Raw genomic sequence first — 17,102 nt, 5'->3', positions numbered from 1 at the left:
TGTCTATAAATATGTAATATACACGCCAACGTACGCATTACATATATGTGCGCTGATGTGATTGATATTCTCTCGAAGGTCTCTTCGATTTTGATTTCTTTTTGCTGATTTTATTTCCCCCCGGATCACGAATCTCACTGTAGTAATTGCCATGTGCAGTTACAGTACAGAGACAACACGTGCAGTTGAAAGGCTGTGCTATCACTATCACACCACTGACCGGGGCCGAGGCTATTACTCATTTCCATGCCCCCCCCCCCCCCCCCCCATCCCTATCAGCAATTTATTACTATATAATCATATACACAAAAACGCATATACTAACTAGACAGTGACAAGTACATTATTTCAGATTCCTTCATTCTCTGTGGCTCTCTGTTATGACTTCAATGCCCCTTCGGCGTGAATTGTTGGGAACTTTTAGAATTGTTTTGTAATCTCTGTGCTCTGCACGGGTTTGGAAACTCTACCATATTGCGGGGGGGGGGGGGGGTTGTAATTTTTGTTCGGATTTAATTTATACCTAAAACCCCCCAAAAAACAGAAGTGTTGCCCCGTATAAAGGAGAAACTCTCGGTGCGCCTCGAGAAAGGTGCGGTGTTCACAGGATTTCTCTAACGCGTTCTCTCGATCCGTTTATTAACCCGTGAAACCCGATAGTCTGGAGGCAAACGAGCAGTTTTAAAACTTAAGACACTTTCCACAACAAAATAAAGGCAGAGGAATCAAATTCCCGCGGAAGAGTAACTTTTAGCCAACTTCAACCCAACCCCTAAATTGTCAAATTGAAGTTGTTATTTCCCTCGGGACTTTTTAAATGGACTCGTTACAACTCATAACAAAATAACATTGTAATCTGCAGTCGGTGATTTGATCTCCCTGCATTCTCTGATGTTTACAGTGTACAGTATTTCGAGTAGGTTCGTCACTAAACGTCGAGTTGAATCTAACAGGGAAATCGAGTCTGTGAAATTGACACAGTGATCTCAGTCTGGCATATCCCGCGGCTTCCAGCATTTGGACTGTTTAAAATACATGTTTATCACAATAAAGTTTTCAGCCCAGTCTCAACCCCCAAACACGTAAATAATTCGTATTTTGCTGTTAGTATTTCAGACACGACACTAACTTCACTTCGTCGCATTTCAGAATTCATACGGTTTCTTTTTCTTTATTTAAGATCAAATATTTAGTCCCAGTATCAACTGTGGCCCTTTCACAATAAATAACAATAACTTACTTTGTTTTCTTGGAGGTTCACACACACACAGTTGGTCCTCCGAAGGTACATACATATTTTACAATGGGCTTTTAAAAGCTTCGGTACTGTAACATTTTTTTCCCGGTGATTTCATGCCGATTTCAAGAAAAAAGTGAATGGATGATTCTCTCTTCCGCTCTAGTCAGTGAGTGGGAAATGGAAAGAAACTCACATCTTGGGGGGAGGGGGGAGAAAGGGCAAACTGGTGATGTAAAAATCATGGCCCAATATCATTCACACCTCTGACGTTCTGAGATACAACGATTCCAGTCAACTTTAGGAACCGTTTGTATCATTCTGTACATTGTTTTTTTTTCTTGAGAAAACCTATTTTTTTTCTCGCTTCCTCTCGATTAAGTAAGTGACTTGAATTCAATAGGGTTGTTGTTGTGATGTTGTTGCTGTGTTGTTGTTTTTTTTTGCCATTTCAAGTTTCTTTTCTTCCTAATGCTTATTTTGGCGTTGCAAAGTTGTACAGTACGTAGATTTCATGTAAGTCCTCCGGTGGCAGTATATTGTTTTTTAAAAAAAAATCCATGTGCATATTTATTTTTGGCAGTCACTGCGAGTCCGTTTAATACATATAATATATATACTATATGTATATATAAAATGCAAGTAGCAAGGAGAGAGGTTTGTTGTTTGGAGCTGGCCTTTGATCATGCGGGTCGGGAACATGCTGTAAAGCCGGGTGGGTCCTGGGGTTTGGTGGGGGGGTGGGTGGTGGGGGTGAGTTCTGGCCGCTTGCACTCACGTCTCCACTGGGCTGGGCACCATACTGTTCGGGGTATCAGGTAACTGTGAGGAGAGGGAGGTCACATCACTTCCAGAGGAGTTGGGCAGCGAGCTCGATTCCGAGAAAGTTACCTGCAGAGCCAAACGAGTCCTGCGTTATAAATTTAACCATAGCTTGTAAATCATAACACATGTGGCGCAGTAAACCCTCACTTATTCTTAGGTATTTTACAAGGGGGGGGGTCGTGAAGTACTGAGGCAGAGTTAAAATACATTGTTAACAGACTGATTTTATTTGTAAAATTGGTACCTTTCGGTTTCATTTACAACGTATAGTTAACATTAATTAAGGTACTCAGCGGACATTGTCTTCTAACGGTATAAAGTAAGACATTGCCTGCAACAGGTCATGTATGATGTATGTTACACATCGACACAAATAGATTAAAGAAATAAGGTATCTTACTTTCAAATTAAAACAAATACTTAGAGTTTATAGGAGACTACATTTGAATATACGGATAGATCGTGGTGACATTTTATTTTATACTGACAATCTTACATAAATATATGCTGTACACAAATATTTCCTGCACAATTCTACAGCATGCAGTTGTATGCTTAAAGATCGTAGATATCTACTCAAACACTAGTCAACATTTCAGACAGGAGTAAAACTTTCAGTCTATCTAACCTACACTTCTAATCTCCCCAGAAGAGCCCTTCCATATATGTGCCTTACTAGTCATATACTTTACCATCTTTTATATTCCGCAGCTATTTGGGACTTTTAACACATTAGTAACTAAAGACCACGTGAGGCGTCAAATAGTCTGTGTGTGTATATTCCATAATAGGAGTGATGCGAGTTGGGATGTGGATATGAAGTGGGGGTGGGGGGGGGGGTGAGCTTTGGAGTAACAAGGGGACCGAATTCAGGAAATAACCTGATCAGTGTCTGTGTCGCGCGTGTGTGTGTGTCTGTGTGTGTGTGTGTGTCCATACTGTATATATATATTTTCCTTATGAAATATGACCGGTGCCGTCAAAGGGTTAACGACCCACAGTAAGAATTCTCCGCAGCAGCTGCCGGGGTGTTGCTTTGGGGCCGCTTTGAAGCGATGTGTTGATGGGTACTTGACATCGTGTTCGGGGCCACTAATACCACTACATGAGCGTGTCTAATAAGGTACAACAGCATCATGTAACGATAGGCACTGAGCGACTCGGTGCCCCAAGTGTCCTGACAGTATGTGGGCACCACTAATCTGTGCTGATGATACAGTCCCTTTTGTTGTTGCCTGATTGCCGGGCAACATGTGTTGACTGGTGTGCTGTCAACATATTTATTTATATATAGCCTATGACATTATTATGTAAATCAGCTCTAGGCTTTCTGAAATCTTGAGGGTCCTGGGACTACAAAACATGTGAGAAGTGACATTTCATCCAGTGGGCACCATTACGAGGCACGTTAGATATGCCCTTGGCTTCCTATATACTGCCTATCGTGTTACCATAGGTGTAGAGAGGCAAAAATAGTCATAGTTTCTGCAGAGAACAGAGACATGCACACACACTACACTTATCCGGGAAGAGGCAGCTTAGAATTAGGAGGCGCTTTATTTTCACCGAAAGGAAAATATGAAACAAAACAAAAAAAAAGAGTCTCAAAGGAAGTGAGTGGATGGTGTCAGGACTGAAAGGTCATTAAAACAAAGGAAAAGGTATGAGAAGGAACTAATTCTACCGGGAATTATAACGCTTTATATGAGGGAGGGAGGGGGGGAGGGAGGGGAGGGAGGGAGGAGGAGATGATTACGATGAAACGAGTTCATGCAGGCCACTTGAAAATGTTGGGGGTTTGGTTTTCTGCTTGCAACCGCAAAGCCCACGCATTTTGTCACTTATTTGACAAGCACCATAATGGAATCTGATACCATATTTTAATGCAATTACTGATTGGAGCCACCCCTCCCACCCCTCGCGTACTGGACTGCAGGGCTCCCAAATTGGCTGGTTGAGCTACACATGGGTTCTCATGCTCTCTCACACACGCCCTCCCCTCTCCCCTCCCGCACCCCCAACACACAGCCGCACACACACACACACACACAGAGAGGGAGGGAGACTCACCAGTTGTTGGAAGGCTGGCTGATCCAGGTCACTCTGCAGAGCAAACTCACTCAGCGCTTTCCATGGCGGTTGGTACGTCTGCACCTCCACGGCGTTCCCCTGCACAGAGCTGTCGTGTCGGATCGGGCTGCCAGCAACCATCGGGGTTCCCGTCAGACCCTGCAGACTCTGCGGAGGGTCGACAAACCAGGACAAGCAGATTAAATAAACTCCCCACCACACCTCCCGCAGAAAGAACCACATGCAGTTACGGCATGAGTCTGACTCGAATGCACCGGGTACAAACCAGGATCTTGTCAGTGCTCTTGTAAACAAGTCATCTCGATGTGCTTCGTGTCCCCCGCCCTACCCATCCCATCCCACCATCGGCGGGTGGGCGTTCATCCTCTCTCTCTGGAACTCCATCCCAAAGTCCCTCCGACTCGTTCCCTTCCTCCCTCCCTCCCTCCCTCCCTCATTCATCTTCTCCAAGGTCCATCTCAAGAACTATCTGTTTGACCGTGTTTTCGGTGATCGTTTACTCACCTCACTACCCCCTCCCCCCCCCGCCCCTCCCCACCACCCCCAACACACTCTTGATGCTTAGCCTGGATTGCTAAGCGCCTTGGGACGTCCTCCCGACGTGAAAGGCGCCGTATAAACGTAAATGTGCACATACTGTACATAGTAGTGTGTTTGGTTGACATCAGTGTCTATAACTTTGTGGAAGTTCATACAGTATTTGCAGGACGTGGGGGTCACTTACATATGCAGGGATGGTGCAATGCTCACTGCAATGTAAACACGCGATGCCGAACAGATATACATTGTTCCCAAACACGCAAAAGCGGCGTTTTATGAAATTGACTTAAAAAGAAATCGGCTTGGTGACCAGCGCGGTTGATCGGTCTGATAGCGAGCAATGCTAATAAATCGTGTTTACACGGGGCGGCACGTTTAAGGGAGACCTAAATGGCTCTGTTCTCTTCCTCTCTGTGTGTGGCCAGTCTAAACACACTGTTTATTTCTAATAAAAACAGTCTATTCCCCCACTATATGCATTGAGAGCTTTGCAGACAGCTGATTTTTATGGACTTTTCTGGAGCACAGATTTTCCCCCTCCTAAAATAACAACGCCACATTTTAACCAAAAAAATTGCAATTCTGATGTCTTTGGACTTTGGACGTTTCCTGTCCCTAACAATTAACAAGTCCCCAAAAGCAGAATCAACCAAGCCTTGCGGTGAACGTCTATTAATATCGTCCATATTATTCATGTCCCTTTTTTTTAACGTTTTGCCCTCCCGAAAATGTATTTCAAAATATCTAATCGGTGAATATAGCAGATTCCCCCCTCCTCCCCCACCCCCCCACCCCCCCCAATCCACAAGATCCCGGTTGAGTTAGTGATTGGTTTTGAGTATTATTTGTTTCAGATTCAATCAGATCAGAAATGCGGTGGTAAGATTTAAGCCATTGGTCATCTAACCCCAGAGTCTTGTTGTCACATAATATCTGCCACTTCACATTGGCTACACATCACAACTAGAGAGGAATCTCTGCACAATTTTCACATTCCTGCTTTGCTCCCACCCTCTCTCCCCTTCTTCACTCTTGACATTACAAAGCATTCTTGTTGTGACTTTATACTTAGGTTAGAGAAATCTCACAGTAAATTGATTGCAAGTTGTCTAATTAAGCAGGGGAACTTTTACATGTATCTCTTGGTTTTTTTTGGTGGGGGTGGGGGTACGGGGGTATTGATTGACACTAACCTATGATTCGTTTAGAATTCCCCCGGTTTTACAGTTCTGATCGTTTTAAGTTTTTTTTAATAGACACATATAATACATATATATATATATATATGTGTGTTTAACCCCACCATCTCTCCGTGAATTGAAGCCCCCACTGTTAGATACAATTTGAAACGCAAAAAATAAACAAGTCACAAGAGAACACAGCAGACTGAACACAGAGACCAGCCGCACAGTTTAGAGAAGGATTTAAAACTTATGCATTTCCTTCGTTTACAATCTTGTCGATTGTTTTGAACCCTAGTGCTTTCCTGCATTAAATCCCACCAAGGCAGCATGATTGAAACGCTGCCTTTTTACACTAGTGCATACAAATAAATTACCCCCTAATATAAACTATATCTATACATTAAGTGTATTATTTCACAATCACATGGAGGAGGGGGGGGGGGGGGGCATGCATTTTATTTTTTAAGCGGCTGGGTTTACATTTCTCCTATGAAATGGGAACTGAAGTTTAATGTCTGCAATTCTGTAAATATTCAGAGGAAAAAAAGATCAACAGCAACAACAGACTGTTTGCATTACATTCTTGGCTTCTTGTTTGTAAACCGAATTGGGGAAGTGGCTTTTCTGAACTCACGGTTTTGTCACTGTGCTGTTGTTGTTGAATCTGTTTCATGAGGATGGTCTTCTTTTTGTCCTTACAGCGTTTATTTTGAAACCAGACTCGGATGACCCTGGGGCTCAAGCCCGTCATTTCCACCAGTTGCTCCTTCATCAGGGCGTCAGGTCTGGGGTTAGCCCCGTAGCAGGTCCGCAACGTGTGCAGCTGTTTCTCGTTCAGCACAGTCCTCACCCGGGTCGTTTTCTCTTGCTGCTTGTGAGGCCTGAGAGGAGGTTGCCTGGCGGAGATCGGTTCTGCTGCAACCGAAGAAACACACACTAGAAACCCTCGTAACTAGAATCAAAAAACGAAGCCATCCCGATTAAGATCTCCCTCGGACACAATAATGGGGGGAGGGAGAGGGGAAGGGGGAGAGATAGGAGGGGGGTGTTAGAATAACAGTGCGAAAGCCCTTTAATTTACACGTTAACGCTCAGTATTTATACCGCAAAATGACCATGATCTCAGGCTATATATATCTATATATATATACACACACAGTGATAGGAACCTACTTTCAGAAGTAGGTGAAATTGTCAGCCATCTATGAGTGCAATTGTAAGTCCACCCCCCCCCCCCCCCCCTCTCTGTCCCAATACTGTATTCATTTTGCAAAATACACGTCGCGCTCCACATACATTAGATCAACTATTATGTGCAGTACTGATGTGTGCATATTGATCATGTTCAGATCCAAAAGATGCTTTTTGGCAGGTTAACGCGTTGAAATGAATGTGAATACACGATGCAGGAACTTCCTCACACATCAGTGCAACTCGGGATTGAAATATATACAATAGATATGGACGTATATTGTGTGCATGTAAATGATCATATAGTTATCTTGCAATCCAGGTTAAATCAACCCCGATTATTTACTAACCAGCACTCTTAAATGGCGTATAATAGAGGTAACGCAGAAATTAAAAAAAAATCCCTCTAACACGTGTATCTACATTACCCGGGTGCCACAGGGCGCTTGGAATGAAAATATTTCCTACTCATTTCTTAACAGTTATTCGAATTGATAGCAAATTTGCACAGAAACAAACTGCGTTTTGCATCTGTCTAAACAAAAAAAATCTCTTTGGATCAACAGGAATAACACAACCACTATCTACGAGCATTGTTGTATCTTCACCATCTCTCGTTTTGTTTCCAGCAACTTTGTATTTATACGTCAAAGAAACTTTTCGGGAAATTAAAACAGGAACCAAAAAAAAAATCACGAGTGTGTCATCTGCTTTTACCAACTGTACGCGTTGGTCTCAAATTGCGGTACCACATAAAATGAGGCTGTATTGAAAATCGGAACGGGGCAAATACCATCTTGAGAAGAAGAATATTTATTGAGTGGTGTTACTTGGAACGAAATGGGGAGAGAAGGAGGGGGGGGGGTTGGGGGGGTGTGATGTGATTTGCCGCAGATTTTTTGGTTTATGGAATATTCCCCAGTCAGTAATTGAGACCGTGCTGGTTAATAGTGGGCGAAGGTCATGCAGTAATGGCCTGAGTGTGTGTGAGTGTGTGTGAGAGTGTGAGTGTGTGTGTGAGAGAGAGAGAGAGACTGTCTGATTCCTTTACCTGCCATCTGGAGGGGTCTGCCAGCCGGCACCGGGCTCAGCGACTCCCCCCCGGCAGAGGCTCTCTCGACCACGTCGTGATCGGCCCGGCAGAACAGCTCGTTGTCCCTGAGAGCGAACTCATCTCCCGGGATGAGCTGGCGACTGCACGCCACGCAGCGGAAGCATTCGATGTGATAGACGCTGCTTCGGGCCCTCATCACGAAATCACTCTTACCGAAAGAGAGATTACATTTTGCGCACTTGGTGCCGAATAACCTGCAAGGGAGAGAAAGAGAGAGAGAGAGAGAGAAGGGAAAAAAAATATTAAATACCATTTCTATTTCACTGCACACTGAATCAAACGTCGCACACACAATGTTTCCAGGCTTCTCGCTGTCATAAGCCTGATATAAAAATATGCGTTTAAAAATGTACAAAGAAAAACAACTCTCGTCGAAATAAAACGCCTTTGTGAAAGAAAAAAAAACTTTTCTGAAAAAAAAAGCAACAACGTGTTTAATGTGTTGATAAAATACGCGCCGGGGTCGGGGCGAGGGGGGGGGGGGGGGGGGTGGTGGTGGTGGGGGGGGGTTGAACGTCTAACAATAATACACACGAAACCGCTTCGCCGTTCCTTCGATTTCTTAAAAATTCTCTCCCAATATTAGCGATTTGTTGCAATAACCTGGCAATCAACTCCTGACTTGACCAAAGGTTGATTTAATGTGACATAACTGTACATGCAAAAGTTTATTTGTTTCCTCACCTAATGTAATCCCTTTTGCAGTAAGTCTTGCCGTCTCTTACAAAGCAAGTGCAAGTTTCATCGAGGTACTGATTACACTCGGCGCACTTGAGACAGGCTGCATGCCACTCGAGATCCGGGGAGACTCGCAGGATGTACTGGTCATGGATCTGGCTTCCACACCCTACACACATGGCAATCCCGTGCTTCTCTGACAGGACAAAACAGTCGCTGAAAATTACCTTGCAAAACAAATCTGTAATTTGCAGCATTTCTTTTACGCTTTCAATCAGTTGCACATAAAGACTCGCAATTCCAACAGCGAGATTTCCAATCAATCGTGAAACAGCGGCGTGTTTCTAAAGGCTAAGGTAAGAGTCGATTTTTTTAAAAAAAACACGGCAGTTTTGCCATAAGCAATTGCCCCCCCCCCCCCCCCCCCCACCACCACCCCATGCATTTGTTGATGTTTTTTATTTTATGTTTACGCATTGCAATCGACAGCTTATATATATATATATATATAAAAAAAACGTTACCGGATCAAATGGAACACAAATGCATTGTGGAAAAAAAAATATGGGAAATAAAAGGCGGAATAACTTACTTTTGGAATGATCCCCCATAGCACTAAGGAAAGGTGAGTTAAAAATAATATCCACCATACAGAAGGAAAAAAGACCGAGATTCCCAACAACCATAAGTGTTAAAACTGCGGTGAAAGATCAGCTGCGAGCTGCCGGGATGTCTGATAACAAATATTTGGGGTTAACTGATGTCCCACACATTGTGGTTCCCCCACTCCCCCCCTCCTCCCTCTCACACCCCCTGCACCTGCGCAGAGCGTCAGGACGCACGGAGAGCCTCCGCAGGACGTGAGACATCACGTTGGGGAGGGTTGGGGGTGTGGGGGGGGGGGGGGGTAGACCCTCACAGGGCAACAGCCATTGGTCTAATGCAGGAGGAACGAGCAAAGCCGACACTGGTCTGGTCTGGGCCAGTGATTGACAAGTGGCTGCACAGTTTGCTGGTCGCCGGGGACTCTGCACTGCGCTCCTTCGCTGCCGCACGTACTGTGCTGATATAGGAAGAAGCTGCTCGGTAAAGCACCGCGCTGGTGTGTGTGTGTGCGGGGGCGGGGGGGGGGGGGTCAGGCAGCAACTCATTTCAAAAATAGGTCGTGTTAAAACCCGCAATTGATCTTGTTGTTTCTCGAAAAAAAAATGCGCGGTCACCCCCTTCCCCGATGCTTTAATTGGCAAAGAAAAAGGCCAAGTTATTCACAACAGTGGAGTGTTGTGCCAGAGAGCTGTGGCGCAATGTAAATCGTTGCTGGTTACAATCAACTGAATACTATTATTACGGCTTAAATGGTTATTTTAGCGATTACTGTGAATAAAATGCGAACCCGCGTCAACCACTGATAACTGCCGCAAATCCTTTTGTTTGGTATCTGATTTCTGATGCATGTTTGAAACGAAATGTGTTAATGCTATTGGAAGTTCTTCATTTGATATTCTGTAAGTCTTCAGACATCGGGCTATTCACAGAGACATCCCTAAAATAGGACTGTTGACCTATTGCTTACCGTCTTTTAAAATATATTTACAGAATTTATGCCTGGAGCATTGATAACCAAAGGGATAACGTTAGTGACAACGAAATATAGTGTGGATTTAAAGCATTCAGACAGAATATGAGATTAGGTGCTTTAAAATACATACTTAGTCAGCTGCAGGCGAAGTTCAATATTCGCCTAGAGAGAAATATTTACCATTGTAATTTCATCCCAAGTGTTTTTTTTTCTTGGTTAATAAAATAAGGATTCGGGGGGTTGTAGTCTTGTTTAGAGGAGAGGTGTACGGATTTGATTCGTTTGGGAGATTTGCTAAAATTGTAAATCTCAGTTCTGATTTAAAAATGTCAAGTGCAGACAAATCTCAATTAATAAACCAGAGGCGCCTGCCTGGAATTCTTAAAGCAATTAACATCAACCGTTTTGTGGGTAAGAACGAAGTCTAGAGAGATGAGCTGGAGTGGGGGGGTCGACTAATTTGATCCAAAAAATTCTCTGGCAAGAATTTCTGCTATTGGCAACTCTGTGTAACCAGGTTAACTTATATTTTATGTAACCAGGCAATTCAGCATTTGTCTTTGCATTTTTGTCATTTTGTCATTGTTGCAGATTAGGAAATGGCACGAATGCGTTTATAAAGGAGAGTTGTTATGGATCACGGTAATACGATATCGAACAAATACAACGTTCATATTAACGCAGCGTTTATCTTGAATTTAATGGGTTTCAACAGCTTGAATCGCTGAAACAGTGGCTCTTGGATAAACCTACGTTTTCATTGTTTAAAAAAAATTGCGATACCCCTTTTATCCACAAAACAAAAGATTTACCTTAACTGCTCCAAGTGTATGTTTCACTTAAAAGTCATTTGGGCAGAAATATCCGAAAGCAAATGAGTTTCAATTTGCTGTGCAGTACAGATAAATAAGTACACCTACACGTCGTTCTCTGGTTGTATTGTCACGTCAGTGGTGTTAGGACGATTTTCGATTGTTTTTGTTATTGTCGTTTTGATTCTAAGTTAAAAAGAGCATCGCCTCTTTCCTGTTACTTATCCAAAAACCACCACCGGAGAAATACAGAAAACATGATCAATCAGATCCTAATTAGGACCTGAAATGCTATTAAAATCTGTTCATCCTGGGTTTCTTATAAAATATTTAACAGTTCTGGATACGCAAAAAGCTTTGTGCGGCGAGCTGAAAGGAAAATACTTGTAGTTTGATTTATTTGCCAAAAAAAACTACACTTAATAGGTTTTAAATGTTTAATGCACGTAATAGTTATGCAACAGTTTCAGTGCAGGGGCTGATTTAAAACACCGCTCTGGAATCAAAAGAGGGGGGCACTTTTATTGTTCCTGGGAGGTATTTTCGCCACACAAAACCATATTTTGAAACAGTCAATGAAACGTTGTACTTGAATAAGTGTTAAAGTGAATGTTGGTTTGTCTGTTTTGCTCGGACTGACCGTAACTTACACTGTGTCCTAAATTTAATACAGTAGGTTCTTTTTTAGTGTTGTACTGTTGTATTTACCTTCTGAAGGAATCTGAACAGATCGAAATCTGAGGGCGGCGCTGTGGCCAATCGAGTTAGAGCGCCGCCTGGCGGACACATACAATAGGCGATTGAATCTCTCCAGTAAATGTTATTTAGTTTGCAATCCAGAGTAGAGATTTCCCCCTGTATGGTGTCTGATTTGCATCTATGCATTGCATTTGTGTAGCTTATTAATAACAAAACATGGAATATTGGCTTTGCTCATCAGAATTTAAAATCTGAAAGTCTAAATCAAATTTCTCTTTTTATGATTTAATTTCAGGAGTTTCAAAAAAATGAAACTTCGGGAGATGCCAACACCAGGAACGGTAGAAAATCCCTTGGTTAAGATCCACAGGAATTTCCCAAGGTAGAACCGAATAAATCTGTCTTCATAGATCATAATCGCACCAGAAGTTCAGACGCCGAGTCGATAAAAAAGTTGAGCAAAGTTGTTTTACTTGACAATTGCTTTGTTTGAACTTAGGATTCAGAAACTGCACTCAAAAGATTACCACCACGATCCAAACCATCCAAAGAGCCTTTTGCGGGGAAGTGCAGACACAGGCCTTCAGTTTATTTGCGAGTGCTAACTGATTCTGGATTAAGAAACTAGGAGAGAAAATGAATACAGTACTCGGATTGAAACCCTCGAGTAACAATAACCTGAATACAACTTTTTCAAATAAAAGTTTCAACAGCATCAATACCCATTAGCAGAGACGCTCTGCTTCAACAAAAAATGTTATATATTAAAGGGTGCCTCCGTAATTTTCATCATTTTCACACTATTTTCCGAATGGCGAAAAATCTGTGAAGTCTGTGAACCCAATTAGATAGAATGTCGCTATGGGTGGGTGGGGGAGAGGTGAATTCACATTTAATAATAGATTTTTATGGCTTGTCGAAAACTGGGAAGGGTTAAGGATAATTAATGATTTGAATGGAGTTGGTGCTATACTACAGTAACAATAATCGTGTCAATAAGGTGCCCGTTTTATTCAAGACCCTGGTTTGAAAAGATTAGACTTTGTGTATAAACCGTCAAGAATGATAAACAACACCAGTGATCTGTCAAAGAAGTGCCGCAAACAACAGGCGGATCTGACAAGTGCGAGAACGCATCAGACGGTCCCACTGCAATATCCTTAGAAATTAGGATCAGGTTACAGAGCAGACAGCAAAAGCAGTAATTATTGTATGTTATCGTGTTGAAGTACTGGTGTGTGTGTGTGAGTGACTGACTACACGGGCAGGAAAAAGCTACAATATCTATCTTTGATATATTCCAGTGTCATGTGCCAGTGTGTCAGTTTATGGTTCCACAAGGCTTGTTTTATGAATGGCGTTGGGAGGATGTTTTTTAATGTTATGAAGTGGGAATCAGACATTTCAGCAAAGTGATTGCACTCGATTAAAATACAGCACCGGGAACATCCGTTTAACTGGTAGCAAAATGACACCAGATAGCTGCAGTGATTCTGAATTTTATTTTCGCCGTGTTTTATGTGTCTTAGATTAATTATTTCCGTACCGTAATATCTATGTCTCATTGTGTATTTTTTTTGTTTTTAAAAAATCCCCTCATGTTTGACACCAAGTTAATATCCAGCCACGTCGTAGCGTTTGTAAATTGATCGGTTGTTTGTTGGTTTAAACGCTGTTTTGCGGTGCTCACGTTTGCAGTATCCATCAAACTTGTTTTTGGAAAGATAGATAAAAGGCAGTATGATAATCTGTCACCTTATAGATCGCATAAAGGAAATGAATCCAGGAAAGGTGATTCAAGTAGAGATCCAAAGCTCTTGTCCATGAACTCTCTGTGTGACAATCTGCCACCCAGCTGGTGAGGGATAGCATATTCCAGCCTCAAATCCACAGGGAAACTTAACAGAGAGCTCCACACCAACGCGTGCAATTCAGCTAATACATATTTGTTTCACATCTAAAGATAAAGATAAGAGCTACCTTCTCGTGGCTTGATGCAAATTTCGCCATTAGTTGAAACGGGAAGAGAAAAGAAACGTTTACAGACGTGAGCAGCGAGATAGTCATATGGTATGAATGTAAGTTGTACATTCTCACATCCCAGATTTAATGTAGAATAATTCATAAAATATTAATATAAAAGGTATCCTGATAAAAGACAGAAAAGAGGAAACACACACACAGCACATAGGAACAGTGGCACACACTAACCAACACTGCACAACGTACAGTTGGTTACCTGAACCCACACAAACCCACATCACATACACTATACCCTTAACAATAAGGCGCTATATCAAATGCGAGGATAACAACAACAACTTGAACTTATATAGCGCTCTCCACGCAGGGTAGCGCATCAGAGCGATAATATACATATATATGTTACAACACAGAAAATGCAGTAGGTGATGTGATAATTTTCATGTCCTGCACGGAGTCTCCTCCCCACACAATATTCCTGCATAACACATACAGAAACTAACGCATAAGCGCAAGTTAGCAATTACAAATATAAACTCAGACATAATAACCCATGTGCAGCAACGTAAAATATATACAGATATGCGAACATATACAGATTGTTTGACTGAGTCGAGATCCAGACCGAGGAGCGGTGTCAAGTCTCTGTATATACATCAGATCAATGAACAGATATACATTTCAAGTAAATGACATCTGTCATTTTTAAGCCTCTTTCGTCCTGCGCTTGACGCCACTTTTTGACGTGTGTGGTAAAGCATTCCGGGATAAAACGTCGTTTTAAAGCACATTGTTGGCTTTTAGATTCAAAGCAGGCGCCCTGTCTGGCTGTTTTTCGATGGCACAGATATGTAGCTTTAAAACTGCCAAGTGCAATTGCAGGATATTTCGCCATCGGTTGTGCAGTGAGTCCAATAAACTGAACACAAATCATGCTTAAGAGATATGTGGTGCACATTTATAACGCGTTCCAGTTCTCTTTTAACTCCACCTGGATATTGTATTTCAAATATATAATATATGTTACATATCAAATATATATGTTACATTATCAAATATATAATATAACCATTCGGTCTGTCAGTAACGGAAATACTAGTTCTCGTCCAATTGAGGATGGTCAAGTAAAACATCATCGACACTGAAACTATTAAATTACTGATAAACAAAGAGATAAATGTCTGCAGTATTGAAATGCTGATTAACTAACGGGAATATTTCGAATGATTTATGATGAGTCGGAATACTAATACTGTACGGTAGCGCCGAATGTTCTGGGTGACAATCACATTATTCCAGTTAGCGGGCGTATTCCGGGGTTTATTTCCGAGGACCTTTGCACAGGTCGCTTTCCATCTCTGCAGACAGTGACATCTGTTGCATTCTCCCCAAAGCCAGGGTTTCTTTCTCATTGTGGTGCCTGGTGAGAGAATCTCATCGCTGTGATTTATGTCACGGTCTCAGCTTCCCCACGAACAACCCAGCGATTGCAAATAGTCAACAGACCTACAGGGGCTGAGCTGCCCTTCCAGCCCATAAATAGTCAGCTCTCAAACCAGCTCCACAGGACAAAGATCTGCACAATGAGTCCACGGGTTGCTACATGGAGCGCTCTGGGACGCTACCACGCGTGAGGGGCTTGAGTTGCAACACCAGCAACTTTTTTTTTGCATTTAAAGAGCGCTTCTCACGCAGGGTATCGTTGTTATTGTTGTTGCTATAATAAAATGAACCCCCCCCCCCGTTTAAAATAACATCGTTTTAAATGATGGGAAGGCAGTAACTATTACCCTGGATTTATTTTAGCATTTCTTATTATATGCAGTTAATATACTGTGTGTACGATTCTACACATATATGTATATCATGAAATCCACGCATCCTGGAGCAGCTAATGCTTATTTTCCGGTATTGCTCTCTCTGTGGCGATTCGCTCTAACATCTGCCCTTCCCTGTTCACCCCGAGACAAGCTGATAAGCCTTGGAAACTTATCGATCGAGGACACAACAACAACAACAACAACAAGAAGGACATTAACAATAAACAAAAAAATGAATTATTCCAATGAATCAAAAACACAGGGCAAGACTGTCTTAACGGGTATTTCTTCTCATGTGTTTCGCCCATAAAGTATACAGTCAATTCACTTCACAGTGTATCCCGTGAAGCGCTTTGAGACGACTCAACGACGTGTTCAGGCGCTCTATCAAATGCAAGACGTATTAGTAATGTTACACGTTCTAGCGCTATCACTGTATTGCTTGTTGGAATATATTACTGGAATGATTACTTTGCTTTTGGAAGACTGGGGAGGTTAAAAAAAAAACTCTTCCAGAAGGATAAATCAGTTTGCTCGAGAGCTTTTTCCGAACACTGGAGTAGTGACCATCATTAGTGCATACAGTAGTAAGGGCTTTGGTACGGTAAGTGCAGCACACAAGGGAATGCACACCTCCCTCTCCCTCTCTCGAGGCTATTGCCTTAGGGTTAGGGTTAGGGTTAACCCCCTCTGATCCCAGAAATGAGATTTATTTATTCCATCGATATTGGCTCCGCAGTGTTTTCTGAAACGAATCTCTGCCACTTTCCCGCAGCCGGAACCCCCCAAATCCCCCAAAGTCTCTGCTTTAATGTTCTCCTTAATATACTCCGAGGACCGAGGGGGTGGTTTGAAGATGTTGATTTCTTTACGATGACACGCGTTCTACCCACTAGTTAGATGTCCTCTGCAGGCGATCAATCGATTGGTGTTGGTTTAAGGAAGCCGCGGAGCTCATTTGCTTTGGGGATTAGATTTGCACCGAAAGGGACCAGAAGTACCTTTTAAAACGCAACGTGGGGATTCGTTGTGTCGGTGTGACTTCGCCAAATACAAAAAAAAATCACGCCTTTCGTGAAGCCACAGACAAACATTGCGGGCCTTGGTTTATTTTCAATTGAAAATGGTTGGGATAGGGTTAGGATTAGGGCGATTATGCATATACAGTGCGGTGTGACATGTAACCAGCAAAATAGCCATCGTTAACCCTAACAGTGACTGTAACCAATTCTGCTCGCCCTCTGTCTCGTGCAATGTTGCCGTCTGGTTAACCCCAACTCCCAAACCAAGACAAGACGCTCATTTGTGTTAAATTCCACTTGTTCCTACTCATCCCCAAACCTACCCCA

General features: G+C 42.5%; 1 protein-coding gene and 1 long non-coding RNA gene across 3 annotated transcripts; one reads left to right on the top strand and one right to left on the bottom strand.

Annotated features, from left to right (window-relative positions):
* Positions 1-1,171: 1,171 nt before the first annotated feature.
* Positions 1,172-9,628, bottom strand: isl2a (ISL LIM homeobox 2a). Of its 2 annotated transcripts, none has more exons than XM_007908213.2 (6): positions 9,453-9,628; positions 8,867-9,056; positions 8,120-8,376; positions 6,512-6,792; positions 4,133-4,300; positions 1,172-2,128 (listed from the first exon to the last, which is right to left on the bottom strand). In XM_007908213.2, the coding sequence occupies exons 1-6, from the start codon at positions 9,544-9,546 to the stop codon at positions 2,012-2,014; spliced, it is 1,107 nt and encodes a 368-aa protein (XP_007906404.1). In that variant the 5' UTR covers positions 9,547-9,628; the 3' UTR covers positions 1,172-2,011. The 2 variants fall into 2 exon arrangements, with proteins under 2 accessions (XP_007906404.1, XP_007906411.1); XM_007908220.2 differs by having other exon boundaries at positions 6,512-6,789.
* Positions 9,629-9,860: 232 nt separating this feature from the next.
* Positions 9,861-12,563, top strand: LOC103188265. Its single transcript, XR_488964.2, has 3 exons — positions 9,861-9,946; positions 12,246-12,332; positions 12,450-12,563. It is a non-coding gene; the product is annotated as an uncharacterized LOC103188265 (long non-coding RNA).
* Positions 12,564-17,102: the final 4,539 nt, after the last annotated feature.

Source organism: Callorhinchus milii, unplaced genomic scaffold, assembly GCF_018977255.1.
Source record: "Callorhinchus milii isolate IMCB2004 unplaced genomic scaffold, IMCB_Cmil_1.0 Scaffold26, whole genome shotgun sequence".
NCBI lineage: Eukaryota > Metazoa > Chordata > Chondrichthyes > Chimaeriformes > Callorhinchidae > Callorhinchus > Callorhinchus milii.
The sequence above is the reverse complement of the archived record's forward strand: the minus strand, read 5'-3'. Positions and strand labels throughout refer to the sequence as shown.

Coding starts and splice junctions, on each gene's coding strand:
- isl2a (XM_007908213.2), bottom strand. CDS start 9,546: ATGGTTGTTGGGAATCTCGGTCTTTTTTCCTTCTGTATGGTGGATATT. Junction 9,057..9,452: donor TATGGGGGATCATTCCAAAA/GTAAGTTATTCC, acceptor TTGTCCTGTCAG/AGAAGCACGGGATTGCCATG. Junction 2,129..4,132: donor AGCCAGCCTTCCAACAACTG/GTGAGTCTCCCT, acceptor TTGGCTCTGCAG/GTAACTTTCTCGGAATCGAG.